Raw genomic sequence first — 23,061 nt, 5'->3', positions numbered from 1 at the left:
TTCAAACTAGTCCCCCAAACTGTCTCAAATAATAGATAAAAGGGGAGGGAGAGGGTTTCAGAAACATTAAACCTGTTAAGAAAGTTTTGAATAAGCATTCAATGACAAATTTGTCGCTGGACGTCAGATAAACAATGAATCAATACACAAATAAATGCGCCAATTTAGGTTACGCAATGTTTCAATCAATCTCATTATTATAATTAAATCATACTATTGGTAGAGAAATTCACAATTTGTTATACCAAATTGACAATTTGTTATTTCTAATTGATAATTTGTTATATCAAATTGATAATCTGTTATATCGAATTCATAATTTGTTATACCAAATTGATAATCTGTTATATCAAATTCATAATCTGTTATATCAAATTCATAATCTGTTATATCAAATTGGAAAAAGTTAATTAGCATGGCACATAAAGGCTTCCGTAATTTGCGACGTTAGGCACTACATGTCAAGTTTTACAGAACGTAACGTCAAAACAAGTAAAAAAGCATGGTGTGACATTATGACTAGACAAAAGTAGTCGCTGACTGTGTCGTTAATACTTCCGACATGTGATCGAAAATCGGTTCAAATAAATCCCTAAACAGTAGATTCTAATGTTATATAGTATTTTTTTGTGCTATTATAATTTCAAATCTTCCCCTCTCAAAACTGTATAATATGACTTATCATACTTGTAACAAAAATGTAAAAAACGGCGTTTTGTGACATTTTGACTAGACAAAAACAAAAAGATCGCGTTTATTTTTTTTTTTTCAATATTTTCTCTTAAAACTTCGACGCAATTTTTTTCATACATTTAAAAAAAAATGTTTTCACGTTTGAATAAAATTTCATATCGTAGAAAAGACTGCACCTGCCTATTACTTTTCATAAGACACTTAACAAATACGCCAAAACGTCAGAAAACGGCGAGCTTATGTTGTATTGTTATATGTATAACCGACTTTAAATAAATCTTTTATGCTAGTGTGACATTTCAACGGATTTAATAAAATGAAAATTTAGGACATAATTTTAACAATACTTACTAATTGCAGACATAGAAAGTTGTATATTTATTGTATAATTTTGACACAGGAAGGGTGGATATGTAAATTCTGGTTTGGATCTGCAGCATTCGTTCGAATTTTGAAGAGCTCCAAACAAAAAAAAATGCGAGATTTGGATTTTGTGACAGAAACACAAATTTTTGAAATGTTTCAAAACACGATCTTTTGAAATGTTGTAAGAGAACTTTTTATTTTTTTTTCCTTAATATATACGGAATAAAAATATATATCATTTTCGGAATAATCTATTTGAATTGCCTTTTAAAATCACTCTTAACTTTTAACCCCTATCCATATTTTTTTTCTATTTTCGGCTTGACCACAAAACAAAGTGAACTTTTCGTGCTGGTAAGACGTGCCCAGTTAAAGATGACGTCATAAATAAAACATACACCATTAACACCAAAGACTACTCTTGCTAGGAGTACAACTTTTTTTTAATAAGTTTAAAAAATGACAAGAATAACTTCAAAGCAACGCTGATCATATGTCGCGATGTTACTTGTCTACACGCTCAAAATCAGTGTTATGAGGGATCATTCGAGTAACAAAATGAATAAAAGTATTGATTTTAAGGCACATTCCATTTCTACTTTTAATTACGCACATTTTGATATATACATTTATATAGTTATCAATTCCGAAACTTCTAACAAATGCAATAAAAGCGAACTGGAAAGCAAAAACCGCATTATCACCAACACCGTACGCGACGTCTATGCAAATGAATTGACGACCTATTAATAAGCCAGTCAAAAAAGTTTATGAAATATTTTGACTGACGATTTCGTCGTATATAAAATGAGTTACATCCCTTTACCTTACGATAAACTTTCAAGATCGTGGAAGACTCAATTTCATTGGTCGAAAAAGACACACCTACGAGGTCACTCACATGTGACCTCAAAGCGGGTTTCATTAGATCTCCCACGCGACATATCAGAAAACGGGAGCGATGAGAGATCGGTTTTCAATTAGATTGCAGTACCGCACATCATGAACACGGCCCACTCAATGGCGCATTGAAGAATTATGTAAATATGAGATTTTTTGTGAGCAACATACCGACATTAACAATCTATGTTTATACTACCTGCAATGTGTTTAAGTATGCCTCTTGTTTATTTTGAAGAGGTTGTATAGTTTTTACGACAGTAAATATGTGAACATCTGAAGCGTTTTCTTTAAGTGTTGCTATATCTTTATGCCATACATCCATTTTGTTAAGTCTTTCTTGGATCTGCTCTATTCCTTCTTTCAAAGTTCGATGGCATAAATCGTGTGCTCTTGTTAGGGCATTATAAAGTTGATTTTCAATCTTATCGAAGTGATCGCTTATACTCTTTCGAATGTATCCAATTTCCTTTTGTATTTTGTCCTTTTGGTCATTTAAGACTGAAACATTTTCGTTCTTCTTTTTCACGAATTCTGTCAATTTCAGTTTTGTATCTTGTATTCTCATTTCTAGAGCTTGTAAGAATTTGCTTCTTTTGACATTTTCTGCCTCATTATCCAGTGTTATAAGTTGATCGCATTGTTTGTGGTTTTGTGGTATACAGGACACACAGCACATCATATCATGTGACGGACAAAAGAAAGCAAGCGATTGGTCAGGATGAATTTTACATTTATACGAAAGATTTAAGACAGCTGGACTGAGATCAGACACATTAGCAATCGTAATAATCTTATGCTTTGTTGATACCTTCGATTTCATATGATATCTGTAACAATCACCACAGAGAGGTTCCGAGCAGTCGCTACACCAATGAGTCGGCTTTTCTACATCACCACCACGCAGACAAGAAGCACAACGGGATGTCATTTTCTGAAATGAACAATTTGAATGCTAGTAATACAATTGAATTTCTATAGATGGTATTAATAAAACACTTTGTTTAAGTCTTGCCCATTTTTGATTTTGAATCTTGCTCCATGTGTGTTTTAAATACCTTGAACTATATATAAGAACTTGAGGACAGGACATTTTCTTTAAGCCCTCCCCTTTTCCAAAATCCGTTATTTTTTTTCTTCAATAATTTCAATTATTTTTGCGTTTTACTGTATGATATGAACAAACATATACTAGAAATAACTTGCTATTTACTATCAATTTCTAGTTTATTTTCCACATCGATCACTGATATATTAAAATTGTCCTGTCCCACAGTATGGAATAATACGAAGGCAAGTGTCGATCAAATTAAACTGCAAGACATTTCCTGGTGAAATTCATAAATGAGATTGCCAAGAGTGGAAGATTTCAACTAATCTTTTATCTATTTCATTTTAATGTGTATTCTTACTTGTAACAATAGTAACTACACTGTAAGTATATTCTGAAACATGTGAAATCATTACAGATACCAAAAGAAAAAAGAAAATAGTATTGTTGGATTGAAATTGGATAATTTTATATTACTACAAAACCTTTTTTTTTTAATTGATTGAAATACCCAATGTTTGTTTCTGGTTTCAATAGCTAATGACATTGTCGAGTACACTAGCAACTAAAGATTGATCAGTCATCGTCAAAAGCTCCTTAAAAAATGTGATTCAAATTATGATTAGATTTGTAAGCAAATGAAACCAAAAATGAGTCCTAAAGTATTATACAATTTTTAAAAAGGAAAACTTGAAAAGAAATTGTGAATTTACCTTTACAAAATCCTTGTCTTCCCATAAAGTAAAACTTCATTTAAAAAACTAATGATTCGTTCGAGTTCATTAATTAGATTAAACAAAGAAACGTTCTAATGCACATAAACAAAACAACTTTTCCTTATATTTGTAACAAGTTATAGGTTATTAAATTTCATTTGATTATAAACAAAATAAATATGTTAAGTGAATATTCAGTGTTGCGGATTTAACAATTCAACTTTTATATTAGTATAAATGGTGTCAATGAAATGTTAAGACAACGATTTTTTATATTCAATTGTATGGTGATTGGACCTGTAGAAAATCAAATAAAAAAGCAAACTCAGAGAAGGTTATGATAATGTGTCTAAAATAAATGATAAACACCTTTCAGATTATAAAAAAAATATCCTTCATTAAAAATCAATCAACATATTAAATTTCATAGATGAGCACATACATACATGAAGCAATGTAGTTGGAGAATATTACTAGTATCATGCATGTGTATTAATAATGTTAGTAACATGGTCATCCAATATAAAATTGTATCGCCATCGGTTACTTTATAAAACGTATTTCGAGCTCTTAATGAACTTTTGAATAATAATGCGCCCTCTAGCAGTAGGTTAATGTAGCAATCGGAGAGTAGTCGGAGATCAGCGGAATATAGTAAACGACATTTTTTTCCTGGTGAGAAATGCATGGATTGCTCATGGAACCAGATATTAAAGTTTACGACCAAAGAAGGCAAACAAATTACGTAACAATGCGCAATAGAAATGCATAGTTACTATTTTAAGAGAAAGGTTACTAGCTATATAGAGTATGCCATATGATTTATTTTTTTATCACGTAGCTAGTGTCCCTTTAGAAAGTTTTGGATGTTGCATCCACTAGTGAATTTATATAAGATAACTTTAAACGGGCACTTTGATTAAATAAAAATAATTCATACTAACAAATTTGACTCAAATTCTCACATTTCATTTACTAGTATATCAATGTAAAACATTTATCCAATTTATCCAAATTATAAAACGTCTCAAATAAACAATTTACCGGGCTTGGGCTCGATAATATGTAGCTTCGTGTCGTGTGTATTTAAGTCTAGACGCCATCTTATTAACTATCGAGCTGACTTCCGAAGACCCCCGATGATCAATTAAGCGATATAAACAAATATATTATATAAATAGATAGTAATCTCGTGCAATTTGATTTTTCTAGGTCTGTTTAATTTCATATTATAGATTAAAAATATATGATAATCATCGTTTTTACCTGTATAAGAAGGATGTTTGTGGATCGAATCAGTCAATCAAATGATTTAACTTTGTTTCACTTTCATGTTGACATTCTATTCCTTTAAATAACCCAACACGCACAATTCATGTGTTATCAATCTCTACCTAAGGAGTTAAATTGAAGTTAACATGAATACGGATTCAATGAGGTAAATTCATTCACCTGCAAGTGAATAATTCATCATCAATGTACCTAAGCTTATTTTGACAAAATTGAACCATACTTGCTGCTAAAAGCGAATTATCATTTCACTATTTTACTTTTATAATGATTGAACAAAAAAATAATATTTATGATTTTTTATATTTCTCGTAGCTAGTGCCCCTTTAAAGTTCCATATACACTGTCATTTTAATGAAGTAACAAACAAAAAACTTGAAAAAAGCGTTATAGTACATGCAATCAGTATGCCATAAAGGCAACTGTTTATATCAGTAATACATTAAATAAACTAACAAAAAGAACCCACAACAATATAAATACAGAGTAAATAGAAATAGCACAACACGAAAAAAACTTGAAATTCACACACAACACAAGAATAAAGTCAAAACAGAACACGTAAAACTTGTGATGAACTCGATACCTACATGACTTACACGTATAAATAACATAAAAATATACATGTGGTATCAATGTTTTAATCTGAATGATTATATTAAAAATATGTTAAAAAAAATCAAGGCTTGCTGTGCTGTATGGGTTTTATTAATTCATTGTTGCCGTACGTAGAACTTCAGTTGCTTAATACTTCTAATAGTATGTAGATTTGGTGACCTGATAGAAAATTGTGCCATTTACAATAATACCACATCTTTTTATTTTCATAATAATAACATTATTTGAAAAATGTGAAAGGTGTAAATATAGAATTAGCACATGGTCTTGGTATCCATAGCAATAAATTGCAAACTTAATTGAAAAATTTTACATACAAGATATATAACCTGATATCAATATTTCCCTGGCTGCAAGCTTCTGCTATACATTCATATTCTTTTATAATGTTGTTGATTCCTTATCTTTTTCAAAATGGAGGAGTTGCGTATTTTTATTTTTACAATCTTTGTTATCAACTTTTTTCCTCTGAACTTTTCTGGTAAGTGTCGTTCTATTTTATACATAATTTAAACAAGAATAAATACTATATAGATGAAGTTCACAAAAACTTGTGAATTTCCTTAAGCTGTAGATGAAAGAAACAAATGCGTTTTCTAACATTTGTACTTCCAGGAAGGATAGAATCTAAGCAAACATCTTTATGATTTGCATATATACATGTAAAAGAAAATACACGAAAAGATAGATTTGGGCAAAATTTTTAAAATGTCATTTACTCAGAATATCTAACAAATTAGATGAAATAATGCCGAACGTCAATTTGTTTAGTAATAATTAGTTAATATCGATAAGAAGAGTTTAATAAAGTTTTAAGTAGCAATGTCATCTATGTTGTATTTTTCACTGTTTTATTTTAGTTATGATATTTTTAGAAATAGTGTCCTAGCTTGACCAGGGCCGTAACTACCTATGAGGCAGGGGAGGCAACTGCCTCCCCTGAAATTTCTACACCCAATTTTTTTTTTTAAGTAATAAAATGAAATATATACACGAAGAACTTGAATTTATATTATAAACAACACAAGTTTACAGTTGTAACAGTGTTATCATGATACGTGATATATCTGTCATTTTCCGGATTTTTGATCGAAAGTTAACCGTTTCAGTATATAGTTTTATTTATTTTTTTCCTGTGGCCGTCTGTCTGTTATTCATTATATATTCGTACGAGAACACATATGAAACTTAAAATTTGCTTTCGACAATTTTGAATAAAACTTAACTATTCACATTCATTTAAGGGCTCAATTAAGCAGAGGAAGTTCCCTTCGTATTGTGAATCTTTTATGATATCAGAAATTCGTTACCGGCTGAATAAGCTGTTGGATCGTTTTTTTAACGTCACCCGATCGTACGAGAACATTATGGGAAATGCCTTAGTAGTTAAACACTCCCATTCGTTGTAGCAGCCTGGACTTTCTATACTAAGTATATACTTAAGAATAGAAAGTCCCTGGTTGTAGTTATATACATGTCTGTTCAACTTACAACGATATTGAAATTCAAGGTCCTCGATAAAAAAAAAAATATCTTGCGTTCTATGATCTTGCTTTATATGTTTTTTTTTTAAAACTTGCCAGTTTGATTTCTAACATAATTATCTTTAAATACAGATAATAATTGTTTGCATAAAGATTGCTTCCAGGATCCAGCAATACTGATGTGATACTTAAAGTAAGGAAATCGAAGGAAACGGGTTATTTTTAGACATTTTACCGAAAGAAAAAAATCGGCGGTCACAATGTATTTAATGTTAATAATTATAGGTCAAAGTACGGCCATCAAGACGGAGCCTTGGCTTACCCCGCACAGCAATCTCAGGCTCAGACAGCTTGTTTTTGCATAAAAATTGCTTCCAGGTTCAAGCAATACTGATGTTTCTAAAAGTAAGGAAATCGAAGGGATACAGGTTATTTTTAGCCATTTTACCGAGAAAAAAAATAGGCGGGGGGCTGTGCCTCCAAACCCCCTCTCTAAAGGGCCTCAAACCCCTGCCTCCCCTGAATTCGAACCCTAGTTACGGTCCTGGCTTCTAAACAGTGATTTTTTTTATTTAATACATGACAATTTCCAATTTGACCTTCATATCATCCCTAACACGATATTAACCTAGCTAGGACAGAGACCTCGACTACCTACTCAAGATAACACATCTTAAATGAGCTCTAATATAATATTATCAGATTATTACATGGCATTTATCATATCGCATGTATTATCAGCCCTAGGTTCAATATCAGCCCAAGAGCCGCATGGCTCGAGGGCTGATAATACATGCGATATGAAAAATGACATGTTATGATCTTTTTATCATATGCTTCAACAATGGAGAAAAATAACAGATTCATATATTGATCCTTTTACGTGGTTCCCTAAAAGAAGTTCAAAGACTGAAAGTTCAAGGACGTTGGATCCCAAATTTAGTACATTCGATATGAAATCTTTCTATCATATGCCTCAACAGAGAAGAAAAACTTTTTTAATATAGATCGGACGAATCGAACAATAACAAAAAAAAAAAAAAAAAAAAAAAAAAAATCAACACTTTACATAATGAACACTGTTTGGAAAGTCAACTTTTTTTTAAAGTAACTTTCTAAATTTTGTTTGAAACTGTTAAAAAATGCATTTACTTAATAATTTTTTATTTTTTGTTTTGTTGTTTTTTTTAATTTTTTTTTTTACACAATATACTTTCCAGTATCCAAATAATTGTTTTGTACACTTTCTGTAATGTTTCACTAAAAACGTAGCATTGAGGTGTATTTTCCGGAATTTGCCGAGTATCACCGGAATGCCATGTGATAACGTTACGGAAAGGCATGTGATAACGTTCGAAGCATGTGATAAACTTTTCATATCAGCCCGCTAAGCACCAATTCGAAAAATATGGAATTTACTTTAATTTAATGCTATTATCATACAGTAAAAATCATATGTTATTATTCTAAGTATATGATAAATATTCTTATACCAGGGATGATATATATTAAAGAGGCATCTGACCTCAGACAAACGGTATTTATGTAAATTATTAAGATGATTTTGTTTATTTGTAGAAAAAATAGAGGGAACAGAAAAAAGACTGTTTAGAGAATTATTTCAGAATTATAGCACTTCACCAAGACCAACAAAATCAGCCGACATCCCAGTTGTAGTAAAATTTGGTGTTGCGTTAAATCAAATACTTGATTTGGTGAGATATTTTCTAATTCAAGATTTTAAATAGTATTGTGTATTATTTGTTTGAAACGTTGATTGATAGTGTCAGACAAACAAGTCTTCGAATGGATCTAAAACTGACTTGAAAGTAAAATTTCCGACCGCTATACTTTTTTCTCCTTTTCTGGCTGTCATAATCAGATTCGATAGACTGACGTTTCTGACCCTTTGAACTACTACAGTTAATTAGACTCTATTGATCAGGTAATTACAAACGTCCAGTTCTAAGTATTTCATGCATGTTTCTAAAGATAGATTGTTTTTATTTTTAATATTAACGTCTAGTGGTAAAAGAGAGGCGAAATATACCAAAAAACATTCATGTCGGCGACAATTATAATTGGCATATGTATGGAATGAATCAGGTCACTTTTTGATAGCTTTAGTTTAACTTACTCATAAGTCGAAAGTAAACTGACAACGCCATGTCGAAAATGAAAAAGACAAACAGACAAACAATTACTAATATAGAACACCTCATAAAGACTGAGCAACAAGAATCCCACCAAAAACTGGGGTAATCTAAGGTGCTACGGAAGGGTAAGCAGATGCTGATCCACATGTGGCATCCGTCGTGTTGCTCATATTTCTTTATATCGATGAAGAAAACACTTGATTGCTTAATTCCAATTCATGTTGTTAGTAATCTAATTTTCAATCATACAACACCTCCTTTTTATGAATACGATACATTTTCACGGTGCCAAATTTGTACCTAATATGAATAAAAAGAATGTGCGGTATACATTCCCATGGGAACATATTAAATACAATAACAGAAGACAGGTGTCATGCTTCTGTGCCTTATACAAAATGTGATACCAAACGGTCAACGCTTTTACATCCCAATAAAAAGATACATTCAATTTTCAATTTAAATCCAAGACTTCACTTTAAACATGAGCATATCGAACATACTGAGAAACGCTTCATAAATAGAATTGGAAAACGAATTCACCTTTTAATTACTTTTAGGAAGAGAAAATTGACAATAGGAAAGAGAAGTGGTCCTGTTTATAATGATTGATTGGTATGAAAATTACCATGTGAAATGAATATCAAGGTTTCATAAACGTCAGCAGTCACTTTTAATATTTAATAAGCCTATATAGTCATTTTTTTTTGTCTAATCGGTTGTCAGGTGTAATTTTCGAAAGTTCGTGGAAGCAAGATAAAAAGGCAACGTCGTCTTAAGCTTGTATATCCCAATAATTCGAATTTTGTAGGATGAGAAGAAACAGATACTGACTTCTTCTGTTTGGATAACAGAGGTTTGTATAAACTCATCCGTCATTGTATCGATTTGTAATCAATAGATGCATATTTGTATTACTAAATGAACAGCTTTGCCGAATTTCTAGGACTCGATCTAAAAGATATACACACTTTAAAAATTGTACAGGCTGTACCCACATTAGCATATCTATACTCATACTCATACATGCATACATATTTTTGCATCTAATCGCAGAGGATTATTGTGTGCGATTTGAATGTCAAATTTTCAAAACCGTAAATTATTCTAGAATTCATATGGTAAAAAATGTTCACCTTCTAGATCATTAAGATTTCTATTCGGTACGTTTCTATAATGTTGTAAGCGTACTTGGTTGCCTCCCCCACAAGGTTTTATCACTTGGAGACAGAAATATTTTATTAGGAACCCCTTTTTTCCAAAATCCGTGATTTTTTTTTTTTTGTTTTTGTATATTAATTTCAATTATTTCTGCGTTTTCTGTATTATATGAACATATTAAATATACTAGTCCTATAAATAATTGTGTGTTTGCCATTTACAATCAATTCCAAGTTTCCAAGTTTGCTATCCAAGGCAGTCACTGATATTATATATGTACACAGCTAAGGTAATATATCAAGTTCCTGATCTTTTATCAAAAGCGACAGAATATACTATGGGGTCATTATACAAATCATAATTGGAAGAACATGAATATACCATAGCCAATTGAAAGATGAAAACGACGAAGAGACAAACAGCAGTTACTGTAGACAAACAACAATACAAAAACTAAACACTACAAGGGGTAACTTATAATAGCTTGCAAGGTCCGATCATTGGTACTGTTGAAATATTTCTTTTAGTGTTGGAAAGACGAAGAACTTGTATGGTCAGTTTCTGAGTATGACGGACTGGACACTCTTATTGTACCATCATCAAAGTTATGGAATCCTGATATTTTCATATTCAATACGTGAGTAATATCAATAATGGTTTTAAATAATACATAAACAAAGTAATGCATGCAAACAAAGGGAAATTAAATCATGCTTTTTATTAAGTAGCCATTATCAAAGTACGGTTAAGCCCCAGTCCCACTAGACCACGATCGCACCACGCTCACCGCGATCTTAAATAAAATCAAATGTAGTGAGGTCGCGGTATGAGTGGCATGAAACTTTAAATGTTCGTTGCTTTCACGATGCTAATACATCCTCATTACGCTTCTTCAACGATCCCGCAACGATTATACCACGTTCGCATCACGACCTCACTACGATTATCACGATCTTTCTACACTCATCACGTCCTCACTACGACCATACCACGATTTATCCGATTGCAACACAATCTTATACCACACTTCTATTGCGATTACAGCACGCTCTTACCACGACCACACAACGATACCATGTTCATACCGCGATCTTACAAAAATGTACTACGCTCATTACAAATTAACGGTAGCATATTACATGCTGAAATTTATATGGTGGATAGAATACACTATGAGGATGTTCCATATTCTTTATAAACAAGTTTAACTGCAATTTATATTTTATCATTTTTAACTCTGACGTTAATATGCGCTTTAACGGAGAACCAGAATCGTGATAAGAACGTGTTATAATCGCAGTAGAAGCGTGGTAAGATCGTGAACTGCAATCGGATAACTCGTGGTATGTTCGAAGTGAGAACGTGATGAGCGTAGAAAGATCTTGATAAGCGTAGTGAGGTCGCAGAATAAGCGCAATGAGAACGTGGTATAATCGTAATAAGGACTGTGGCACCGTTAAAGTCCACAATTCCTCTAAAGTCCACAACAATTTTCCACTAAAGTCCACAAAGCCGTTAAAGTCCACAAAATGACCTCTGCTAAAGTCCACAAGAAAACACCGTTAAAGTCCACAATAACATGTTCCGCTAAAGTCCACAAAAAAGCACCGTAAAAGACCAAACAATTTTTTTTTTTATTATCAATAGATCAATTTTCTGTTTTTTACACCCGATATTATAGATCTAATTAAAAGCATGGACTTTTGTTCTTAAAAAGTATATCTTGTCAGCATAAATTATATTTTTCATGAATGAAAAGATTATATATATAGTATTTGCTTTATCACCAAAAATGTGATCTTTGTGTTGCGATTTTCTATCAATAAAACAGACAACATTTCTGAAAAGTTATCTAGCTATTATACATTTATTTATTCTTTAGTAAACATCTGTTCATCCACAAGAAACTCCAACATAGCGTTCTCTTTATGTATATGCTGGAGACATAATTTGGAGCCTATATATTTGACATTTAAGTTTCCTTTGCAAATATCTATAAAACATAACTAAGATTTCCATTCGGTGTCTGTTAGGCTCCACAGCAGCCAAAACGGTCCGTAAATCTCAAAAATAGACTTTGAACCATCATGTTCTTGTTTGAAATCAAAATAATGATAAAGAATACCACACATTCATGCATTTTGTGGTGCTCAGTAGATTTCCGTCACTCATTGGTTTGCATATTTGTTTTGTTTTCAAAAAGGAAAATGAATTTGTTTCAGAATAAAAGATGGATTGAATAAATTATACGCGGATGTGGTTCTGTATTGTATATTATCCATGATGAGTACAAGTATAAAAAAAAAATATTTGAACTATGCTACATGTATATATGTTCCAGACAATATGAATATTTGAACCGTACGCGTAAGTATACCTTCAAACGTATGCTCGTACCGTATGAGTATACTAGTACGGTTTAGTACGGGGTCGACCATACATGTGCATAGTTTGCTTTTATTATAATTAAATTATTTATTTAAATGTAATAATTATCATACTATACCTTGTGACTTTTAACTTTATGATAGGGTCTGTTTGTATGCCGAATGTCGGTCTGATAAATCAAGCCTGTTACTACACTATCTCATGTTATACAATGTAGGAGTATTGAGCACTTGCAGACACGTTCAGCCGTACTATATTCTTGGTATGCATGTCCGGAGTCAGAAACCCATAATTCAGTGTTTGTAGACACTAGTTGGTTTCTGCATGTCATAATCGCAAACCAGTAACATGCAGAATTACCGAACTTTATGATTATGACTTAAATAGTTGCATATGAGATTTACAATATTTGACCGACTTGTTATAATATCACTACGTTTACTAAGTACTTCGGATTTGACACTATATACTTTCTATACTACGTGCGATTTTATTTGCCTCTTACGTATTCTAGAAAAAAACTTGATGTGCGCTTTGAGATCATATCATACACTTTGTACCAACTATAGTGTAACCAAATGATTCACATATTGGTTGTTGGTTGCTTAACATCCTGTAGTGAATATTTCATATTTTCAGGACGAGTGTAACCAAATGTATCATTTGAACGTGTGACGGGTGATAAATGTAGAGTAAGATATGATTATCCCGTCTCAGTCTGTTTAGAGTTCATGCATGTATTCTGATTTTTTTTCCATTTCCATTCTGTCTTTATACCTGATATGTTCATTGAACACAAACTACATGCAGTACATGAACTACTTATTGCGAACCCTATCATAGTTTTCCATAGATTCACCTGCAAGTTACCTGTCCATTTAAACTTTTGAAAGTTCTATTGTCCCATTGAACAAATACAACAGGTATTGTTCTCTGTATAGTTTATTTGATGGGACCTTTAAATTTCTTCCAAGAGAAATCTATCACTCATTGATTAATTTGCCTGACCAAAAAAATATCTTCTTTGTTCACTGAAATACATGTATAAACTCACATAAACTGCATGTGATACAGTATTTATTCAATATCAATAATATATTTTCAGTCTGTTCAGTATCAGCACTGATTTAATTATAAAAAGTTTATTTCTGATTTTTTTTTAACTACTGCATGCATTTATGTTTTAAAGAATTTGCATGTTTTTTTGTGGTTGTTCAGTTATAAAGAATACATTTATGAAGACCTTTATTTAAACATTATCATTTCAAATTTTTACTTATGAACAGACTGAAAAAAAGCAAATTTTAATAGGTAAAATGTTGAAATTTGATCAGAAATCAACTTTTAATTTTTAAATTTTTAAATCAGTGTTTATATCAAACAAATTGAAAATGTGTTATTGATTGAATGAATACAACATCACATGCAGTTTCATAATTACTTATTTGTACATGTATTTCCATCATTGACAGTTCAATTTTTTGTTCAGGTAAATTAATCAGTGAGTGATAGATTTCTCTTTCAAGAAATGTAAAGGTCCCATTGAATAAACTAAACAGAGAACAATAGCTGTTGTATTTGTTAGATGGGACAATAGGACTTACAAAAGTTTAAATGGACAGGTAACTTGCAGGTGAATCTGTGGAAAACTATGATAGGATTCGCAATAATACAAAAAAGAAGATGTGATATGATTGCCATTGAGACAGCTTTCCACAAGAACCCAAATGACACAGAATTTATAACTGCATTCAACAATGAGTAAACTCATAACGCATAGTTTATATTCGTTACTATGGAATACATGGAATGTAAATTGTAGTGTTTTTTAAATATTGCATTTTATCATGTATTCAAAAACGGCTATATATTTTTTAACACGCATTTTTTTCTTGAGCAGTGCTTGCAATATACAAATAAGAAGATGTGGTTCTATTGCCAATGCAATATGATAACTTTCAACAAGAAATCAAACTGACACATAAATCAAAAACCTTTAACTATGAGTAAAATCCATGCCATATAGTTTATATGCATTACTATGAAAAAAAAATGAAATACAAATTGTAGTACTTTTAAATATTGCATTCTTTCATTGCTATTCATATACTTTATTTCTTAAACATTATTTTTTTCTTGAGCAGTGCAGGCAACAAAATTGACGACTTTGTTAATGTAACTGGCGGGAGATTGATGATCCAGAATGATGGTCACGTCACGTGGCTTATACCTATAATGACTAAAAGCGTCTGTCGTGTGGATGCTACATTCTTTCCGTACGACGAACAGATATGTGAAATACATTTTGGATCGTGGATTTATGATGAAACTCAGTTAGACCTTCAACCCGTCCAAACAAAACCAGGTTTAGATGACTATGTGGTTAATAGCGAATTTGATTTGGTTGATGCGAGCCTAAGGCGAGAGGTTGTGGACTCAAAATGCTGTCCAGGAAACGGTAACCACCCGATGGTTGTATTAAAGATCAACTTGAAGAGGAAATCTAGATACTATGAATATATCGTTATAGCACCAACAATGTTGCTGAGTATTCTATCATTGTTTTCGTTTTGCCTGCCATCACATCATGGGGACAAGATATCAATCGGACTGACTGTTTTCCTGACTCTGTATGTTCTACAGTTGCTAATATCAGACAACGTTCCCGACACCAATACAACGCCCATACTAGGTATGATTCTCCAGATTTTTAACTATGTTCTTAAAAACTCTTGAAATTCTGTATAAATAATCAGTAATTTTTAGTTCTTCCAAATTTTGCCTTTGTACACCGCAAATGAACCAATACGATGTTTTGAAGGCTGATCCACGCAGTTGACCACAAATGACAAAGCGCGAACTATTCTCCTTGAAACTTTTAACCAAAGTAAAACGGAGGCCATGAATAACATACTTATACCAAGACGAATTTATCAAGTCGTCCGCTGGTTCTCTTCTGAAACCAAGGAAAATTATGAAAAACACAAATACAATCCAAATACATAACTGTTTTAATTTGTTGTTTATTTTCACATGTGGAATATACGAAAGCTTTAAATTACCGTTTTCCTCTTTCTTTTCTAGGAATTCTTACATTTTTAGTGATGACATTCAACTGTACGTCCCTTATAATGTCGACGTTGGTCATGAATATTAAAAACCGCGGGAAACGAAACCCGATACCAGAAGTGCCTCCATTACTGTCCAAAGCGTGCAAAGGAATTTTGGGAAAGATTACTTGTTCAAAGTTTTCGTCTCGCGTAGACAGGTATTACTTGTGTTCCGATAAACCAAACCAAGATTTAAATTTGCATAAAGAATATGATAGTGGTAAAGAGCATTTTACTGAACCGGTAATGCCGGACAGGAAAACATCCGAGACTGAAGACGACATCCTGGAACTTGCAGATTTACTAAACGAAAAAGAACCTCTGTGTCCTGACGTACCAACCAACAGTTCATCAGAGAGTAATCTAAAACCATGTAATCGCGAAGATCCATTTCGATTGAATCGACAAAAATTGCGGAGATCTTACAAGCTTGCACTACGAAAAGGTTTAATACGAACGGAACGCCATCATCACGATGAAGACGATGAAAATCACGACAAAAGGAATGATATAAACGATGACAGCGAAGATAGTGACAATGAATTTAATATTCATCAGCAAAACATGTTATGTAAACAGGAATGGTATTTTATCGCGGAAACAGTAGAACGGGCATCTTTTATAGTATATGTTATTGCTACATTTATCACTATTATGACTATTCTAGTTATTATACCGTTATATACCAGATAATCCTCCAAAATTTCAAGAACTTTTAAAAGAGTTCTCAAAAGTTTCAAATTTAAAAAAAAAATACGTATACTATTGCTATGAAACATAGGTGTAACATTTTGTAATTTAACTGAATAAAATATCTATTCAGATTAGTTTAATAATTATAATGAGAAAATTAAGTCAATCTATATATCAGGGATATCTTGAACGAGGAATATAGAACTGAATGGTGACTAAATCAAGGTTTATCTAATGGAATTGGAAAAATATGGCCGTTTTTACACCATGAAATCATGTACTACATCTTGCAACGCCTCTCCGTAGACAAAAAGAGGACTACTGGATTAGACAATTGGGAACTGCGACCCCATATGGTTGCAATGACAAAATTGATGGTATAGGTATTCTATCTAGTCCTTCGTGTAACTCGGTGAATGTGATGCATATTTTCAACTCTACTCCTCGACGTAGACGCAGTCATGGTCATCGTGATTATACATCACCTACTCTGCATGATGTCTCTATTAATGACTTGCTGCCATTTATACAAAAGCCGGTAGGTATTCATCACATTCGCACGAAACTTTATTCATTACCCCTTTCTAAACTTCATTCTCTGTTCAATTTATGTTCGGAGACCACAGTTACAAACAAACCCTCATTCAAACAAATACAAACTTACAGCTTTGATTTCGGATATTGCAAATCACAGACTTTTCAAGCCAGTCCGCATTGAAGAAGATGAAACAGAGAAAAGATATTTCCTTAATCTTTCCTTTGCCAACAAAGGTCTCGATGGCGTCAACTTAGGCAATATCCTTCGTCATAAATAAGTTCAATCGAAAATACCTCTTTATTTCAAAGATCAGTCTGTACCAATAATTTCTTATACCTATATACCAAACCTATTGCAACTAAAATTTTCAATTACAAACAGGTTTTGCAGGATCACAATATTGACGACTTCAAGTCTAAAACTCCTGATTACACTTGTGCTAGTTCCCAATTCACATATAATCCGGCTGGCCACGTTATTACCGGTGACCTCAACATTGTTAATAACACTTCCCTACGAAATGTGTGTTATCAAAAGGTCCGAAATATCGTGAGCCTAAGTCCATCAATTGGAAACACAACTTTAAAATTTTGATGGATTCAGTCGAGGATTATGCGAGGCAATGGGCTAAGCCAAGAAGGAAGACGTAGACACTCTTTTAGAATGGATTACGCAGTGAGGTCGTTGATACAAATCAGAATTAAGAAACTGAATGGGTCTATCAATGTGCATGCTACGTCAATCTTTAAAGACCCAAATGTTGCAAAACACTTATCCTACCTCCATGACAAATATGTTGTTGTCCCCGCAGATAAAAGCCCCAAACAACATCGTTTTTGTGTTAAACTCATTACATTAACTGCTTGATAAACGAATTAGGTATCGACAATTCACCTGGAAACTCAACATATACCCTCACGACACTTACCAAAGAGGAAATCCTGGATAATCATACTATTAGGTCTGTTCTATGTTCCTTTGGAATTTCAACCAAATATGAGGAACTGGATCTTCCATCACTGTATTGGATACCTTAACTACATAAGTGTCCTTACAAACAACTGTATATTGCTGGGTCTTCCAAGTGCTCCACGAAACCTCTTTCTAAATTATTAACATCTATTTTATCAGCAATCAAAGACGGGCTTCAAATTTATTGTGAAACTGCCTATTCTAGAGGTGGCGTGAATCAGATGTGGATACTAAAAAAAATCCAAATATCTTTTAAGGGAAAAAAATCTAACTCCCTGTCATCGTGTAATAGTATTAAAACATTTGACTTTTCTACACTTTACACAAGTATTCCACATTCCAAACTAAAAGACAAATTGAAAGAGTTGGTATTGCTTTGTTTGATAAAAAAGAATGGCCAACGTAGATGCAAGTATCTTGTCTTAGGGAGGGATAAATCCTACTTTGTAAAGGATCACTATGATTCAAACAAAAATTCTCTGAAACTGACATTATCATGATGCTTGATTTCTTGATTGACAACATATTTGTTACGTTCGAAGGACGTGCTTTTCAACAGACTGTCGGCATTCCAATGGGTACAAAGTGTGCCCCTCTTCTTGCCGACTTGTTTCTTTATTATTATGAGGCTGACTTCATACAGGAACTTCTTATGAAGAAGGATAAGAAGTTAGCAATATCCCTTAACTAAACCTTCAGCTATATAGATGATGTTCTTTCACTAAATAATTCAAAATTTGGTGACTATGTTGAACGCATCTATCCCATCGAACTAGAGATAAAGGATACTACAGATACAGTTAAGTCGGCCTCATATCTTGACTTACATCTAGAAATTGACTATAATGGTCGGTTGAAAACATAACTTTACGACAAAAGAGATGATTTAAGCTTTCCAATTGTGAACTTTCCATTTCTAAGTAGCAAAATTCCAGCAGCACCTGCATACGGGGTATATATCTCCCAATTGCTACGATATTCCCGAGCTTGCATTTCCTATCATGATTTTCTTGATAAAGGATTGCTGCTCACAAGGAAGCTATTAAACCAAGAGTTCCAAATGGTGAAGAATCATCCCTTCGTAAATTTTACGGACGCCATCACGAGTTGGTTGACCGTCATGGTAACCGTTTCACAAATAATATCAAATAAGTTCCTTACTTTGTAACTACAATTCCCTTCCTTTCATGAATATGACCTACCGAATAAGACTATTTACCGGATTTGTTATCACATAAGCTACACGACGGGTGTCACATGTGGAGCAGGATCTGTTTGTCTGTTTGCCTTTTTTTTCATTTTTAACCATGACGTTGTCACTTTATTTTCGATTTATGAAATCGACTGTCCCTCTGGTATCTTTCGTCCCTCTTTTACACTAATTCCATATACCCAAGTATCGAGGTATTATAGCTAATAGTACATTGGGAAACAGATCAAACCAAAAAAATGGACCAATGAACCATGAAAATGAGGTCATGATCAAACTAACCCTTCAAGGCAGCCATGGACACAATTACAATCATTACATTAACAAAATAGTTGACTTATTGCTTATAGTATCTAATCAACTGTTAAGATTATGAAAACTTATCATTCACCAATGAACCATGAAAATGAGATCAAGATAAATCCTGCCATACGGACATGAATACTTACAATCGTGTCAAAACATCAAATATAATTGACCTATTTATTTCCGAGAAATGGAACAAACCACAAAAACCAAACATTTTCTTCCATTGAACGAAAACGAGTTGGAGGTAAAATGAAACCTGACTGCCAGACAGACAAGTACAGCTTACAAGCATTCAATACACCAAATATATTGGCCCTATTGCTTATAGTATTTGATAAATAGAATATACCACAGACAAGAGTGCACACGCTGAAACGTCTTGCCTTCCTTGCTGACAATTGATTTAATGTTGATACTAGTATTCCAAATACAAAACTTTACCACAAGTATCACCAAAACTTAACATGATCCAAGAAAATAAGGCCAAGGCCAGAAATACATGTAGACCTGACAATCATTAGTTGATCTATAGTTGCTTATATATTTGAAGAAACATACTAAAACAGGAAAACTAAACATTGACCAATGAACCATGAAAATGAGGTCAAGGTCAGATGAACTCATCTTCGCTAGCCAAGGGTTACGATCCACTTTAAGGAGGGAATGGATCGTAACCCTTGGCTATCAAAGATGAGATGAACCATGCAAGACAGACATGTACATTTTTATAATCAATCTAGGAATCAAATATAGTTGACCTATAGTATCTAGAAAACAAGCTTAACCATGAAATCTTAAAATTGACCAATGAACCATGAAAATGAGGTCAAGGTCAGATGATATCTGCAAAACAGATATATACCTTACAATCAGTTCATACGAAAAATGTAGTTGACCTATTAGTTATAGTTTAAGTAAAACAGACCAAATCAGAAAAACTTAACTTTAACAACTGAACCTTGAAAATGAGGTCACGGTCGAATAAAACCTGCCAGACTGACATAATATTTCCATTCATCAAATATAGTTGACCTATTCATATAGTATTAGAAAAAAGACCAAAACACAAAAATAAACTTTAACCTCTGAATCATGAAAATGAGGTCAAGGATGGATGAAACCTGCCAGTTGGACTTGTACACTTCACATTCATTCCTTCTCCAAAAATATAAGATCTATTCACTGTAGTATCTGATATATGGAGTTGACCACGAAAACGTAACCTTGTTCACTGATCCATGAAATGAGGTCGAGGTCAGATGAAAACTGTCTGAAAGAGATGAGGACCTTGCAAGGTACACAAATATTAAATATATTTATCGTATTACTCTATTATAAGAGAAAAATTAACAATACAAAAAATCTTTTTTTTCATGTAGTCATTGAACCATGAAAAATAGGTCTTGGACAAATAACAGACGGAAACTTCATAACATGATACATCTTTAGACAAAGTATGAATCATCCAGGTCTTCCACCTTCTAAGATATAAAGCTTTGAAGTAGTAAGCTAATGCTGCTGTTGGATCATTATCCCAATGTCAGGCTTTTCTGCCACAAAGGTTGCAGGCTCAACAAAAAACAAAATGTTGTCCAATGAATCATGAAATTCAGGTCAGTCAGATGGAATTTGCAAGTTCGACATATTCACTTTGCAATCATTCCGTATACCAAATATAGTTGAGTTGACCTTAAATGCTTCTAGTATCTGAGACACTGTAACAGACTTGATCATGTTATTTTTACCTTGATCACTGATCCATGAAATGAGATGAGACCTGCAGTGACATCACAACATGTAACTGACCAATCAATGATTAGAATTTGTGTTATGTAAACAATGTTGAGAGGTGATGCGGATAAGAATCCTCTAGATTTTCCATAGACTTCAATGCAAATTAATTTAATTGATATATATTAACACCAGTTGAATCTAGTAATTTTACTCACTTAATATTATTAAAGACACTATAAAATATCTCCATTTTGATTTTTATCATACTATATCCTCTGGTTAAAAAATAATCAGCAATATAAATAATCAGTTATCACCTTCAAATAGATGAAAAATCTAGAGGAATCCTATCTGCATCACCCCTTGAAAAATTTAAATGCCAGGATGTCCGGATCCAAGGAACCCAAATATCAAATATAGTTAGCCTAATTACAAAATGTACTCTTAATTATAGAACCTTAGTGAGCGCACTCACATACCCCACGTCCCCACATTGTCATTGGAGAAATGAAACAAGTGTAAAAAAAAAATTGAATCATAATTTCCTGTCAATATGCACATCTACATAGTATGTCCTTATTATTTACAAAGTTTCATGAAATTCTGTTGTGTGGTTTCAGAGGAGTTGCAATGACAGCTGTTGCAGTTGTACATTAAGGTAAATAAGTTCAAAGGGGCGTAACTCCTGGAAAAAAATTGAATCCTAATTTCCTGTCGATATGCATATCTACATATTATGTCCTTATTATATAAAAAGGTTTTGTGAAATTCTGTTGTGTGGTTTCAGAGGAGTTGCGATGACAAACTGTTTCAGTAGTACATTAAAGCAAATAAGTTCAAAGGGTCGAAACTCCTAGAAAAAAAATATTGAATTGTAATTTCCTGTCAATATGCCCATCTACATATTATGTCCTTATTATTTAAAAAGGTTTCATGAAATTCTGTTGTGTGGTTTGAGAGGAGTTGCGATGACAAGAAATAGGACTGACGTACAGACGGACTGATGGACGGACGGACAGGTCAAAAACATTTTACACTTAGCAACTTCGTTGCGTGGGGTATAATAAATGAGGACTTCACCCAATAATTTTTTCCCCCAAGCAGTTACTGAACCATGGAAATAAGATCAAGGACAACATTTGAAATATAACAGAAACTTTGTCATACAAGATATCTATAAAAAAGGTATGAATAATACAGGTCTTCTACCTTCTGAAATATAAAGCTTGATACAAATAGTTACACAGTTACTGCCAAATTGTTATACCTATGCCTTACTGTTGTTGCAGACAAGACAACAAGAACCAAACGTTGCCTCCTGCAGTCATGTTTTTCAATTCAATCGAAGCCATTATTTCTTAGGTCTTCCATCAACATTACCATCTGTGTGGTTACAAAGTTGACATGTATTTCAATGAAAATTTGAGTTATTTCCCTTTCTCTGTTTCACAAACACAAACACTCCATAAATGTCTTACTCTATTTAGACAGTAATTTTAAAACTTATTGAGTGTAAATTAGCTGAAGGCTTTTTAATTTAAGATAAGAGGACTATTAGGGAATTCAGATAGATGACTAGAGATTGATTGTGACCCCATTCACATGACACTTAAGTTATACCAGCAATTCAGAGAGACCAGCCAATCACTTTATTCAGCCAAGAAAAAATGAA

At 32.8% G+C, this 23,061-nt stretch overlaps 1 protein-coding gene across 1 annotated transcript; it reads left to right on the top strand.

Moving 5' to 3' along the window:
* Positions 1-5,991: 5,991 nt before the first annotated feature.
* LOC143070583 (neuronal acetylcholine receptor subunit alpha-10-like) lies at positions 5,992-16,757 on the top strand. Its single transcript, XM_076244828.1, has 6 exons — positions 5,992-6,115; positions 8,697-8,833; positions 10,086-10,130; positions 10,963-11,072; positions 14,968-15,515; positions 15,908-16,757. The coding sequence occupies exons 1-6, from the start codon at positions 6,049-6,051 to the stop codon at positions 16,624-16,626; spliced, it is 1,626 nt and encodes a 541-aa protein (XP_076100943.1). The 5' UTR covers positions 5,992-6,048; the 3' UTR covers positions 16,627-16,757.
* Positions 16,758-23,061: the final 6,304 nt, after the last annotated feature.

Source organism: Mytilus galloprovincialis, chromosome 4 (assembly GCF_965363235.1).
Source record: "Mytilus galloprovincialis chromosome 4, xbMytGall1.hap1.1, whole genome shotgun sequence".
Taxonomy (NCBI): domain Eukaryota; kingdom Metazoa; phylum Mollusca; class Bivalvia; order Mytilida; family Mytilidae; genus Mytilus; species Mytilus galloprovincialis.
This window is presented reverse-complemented; position numbering and strand designations above follow the sequence as displayed.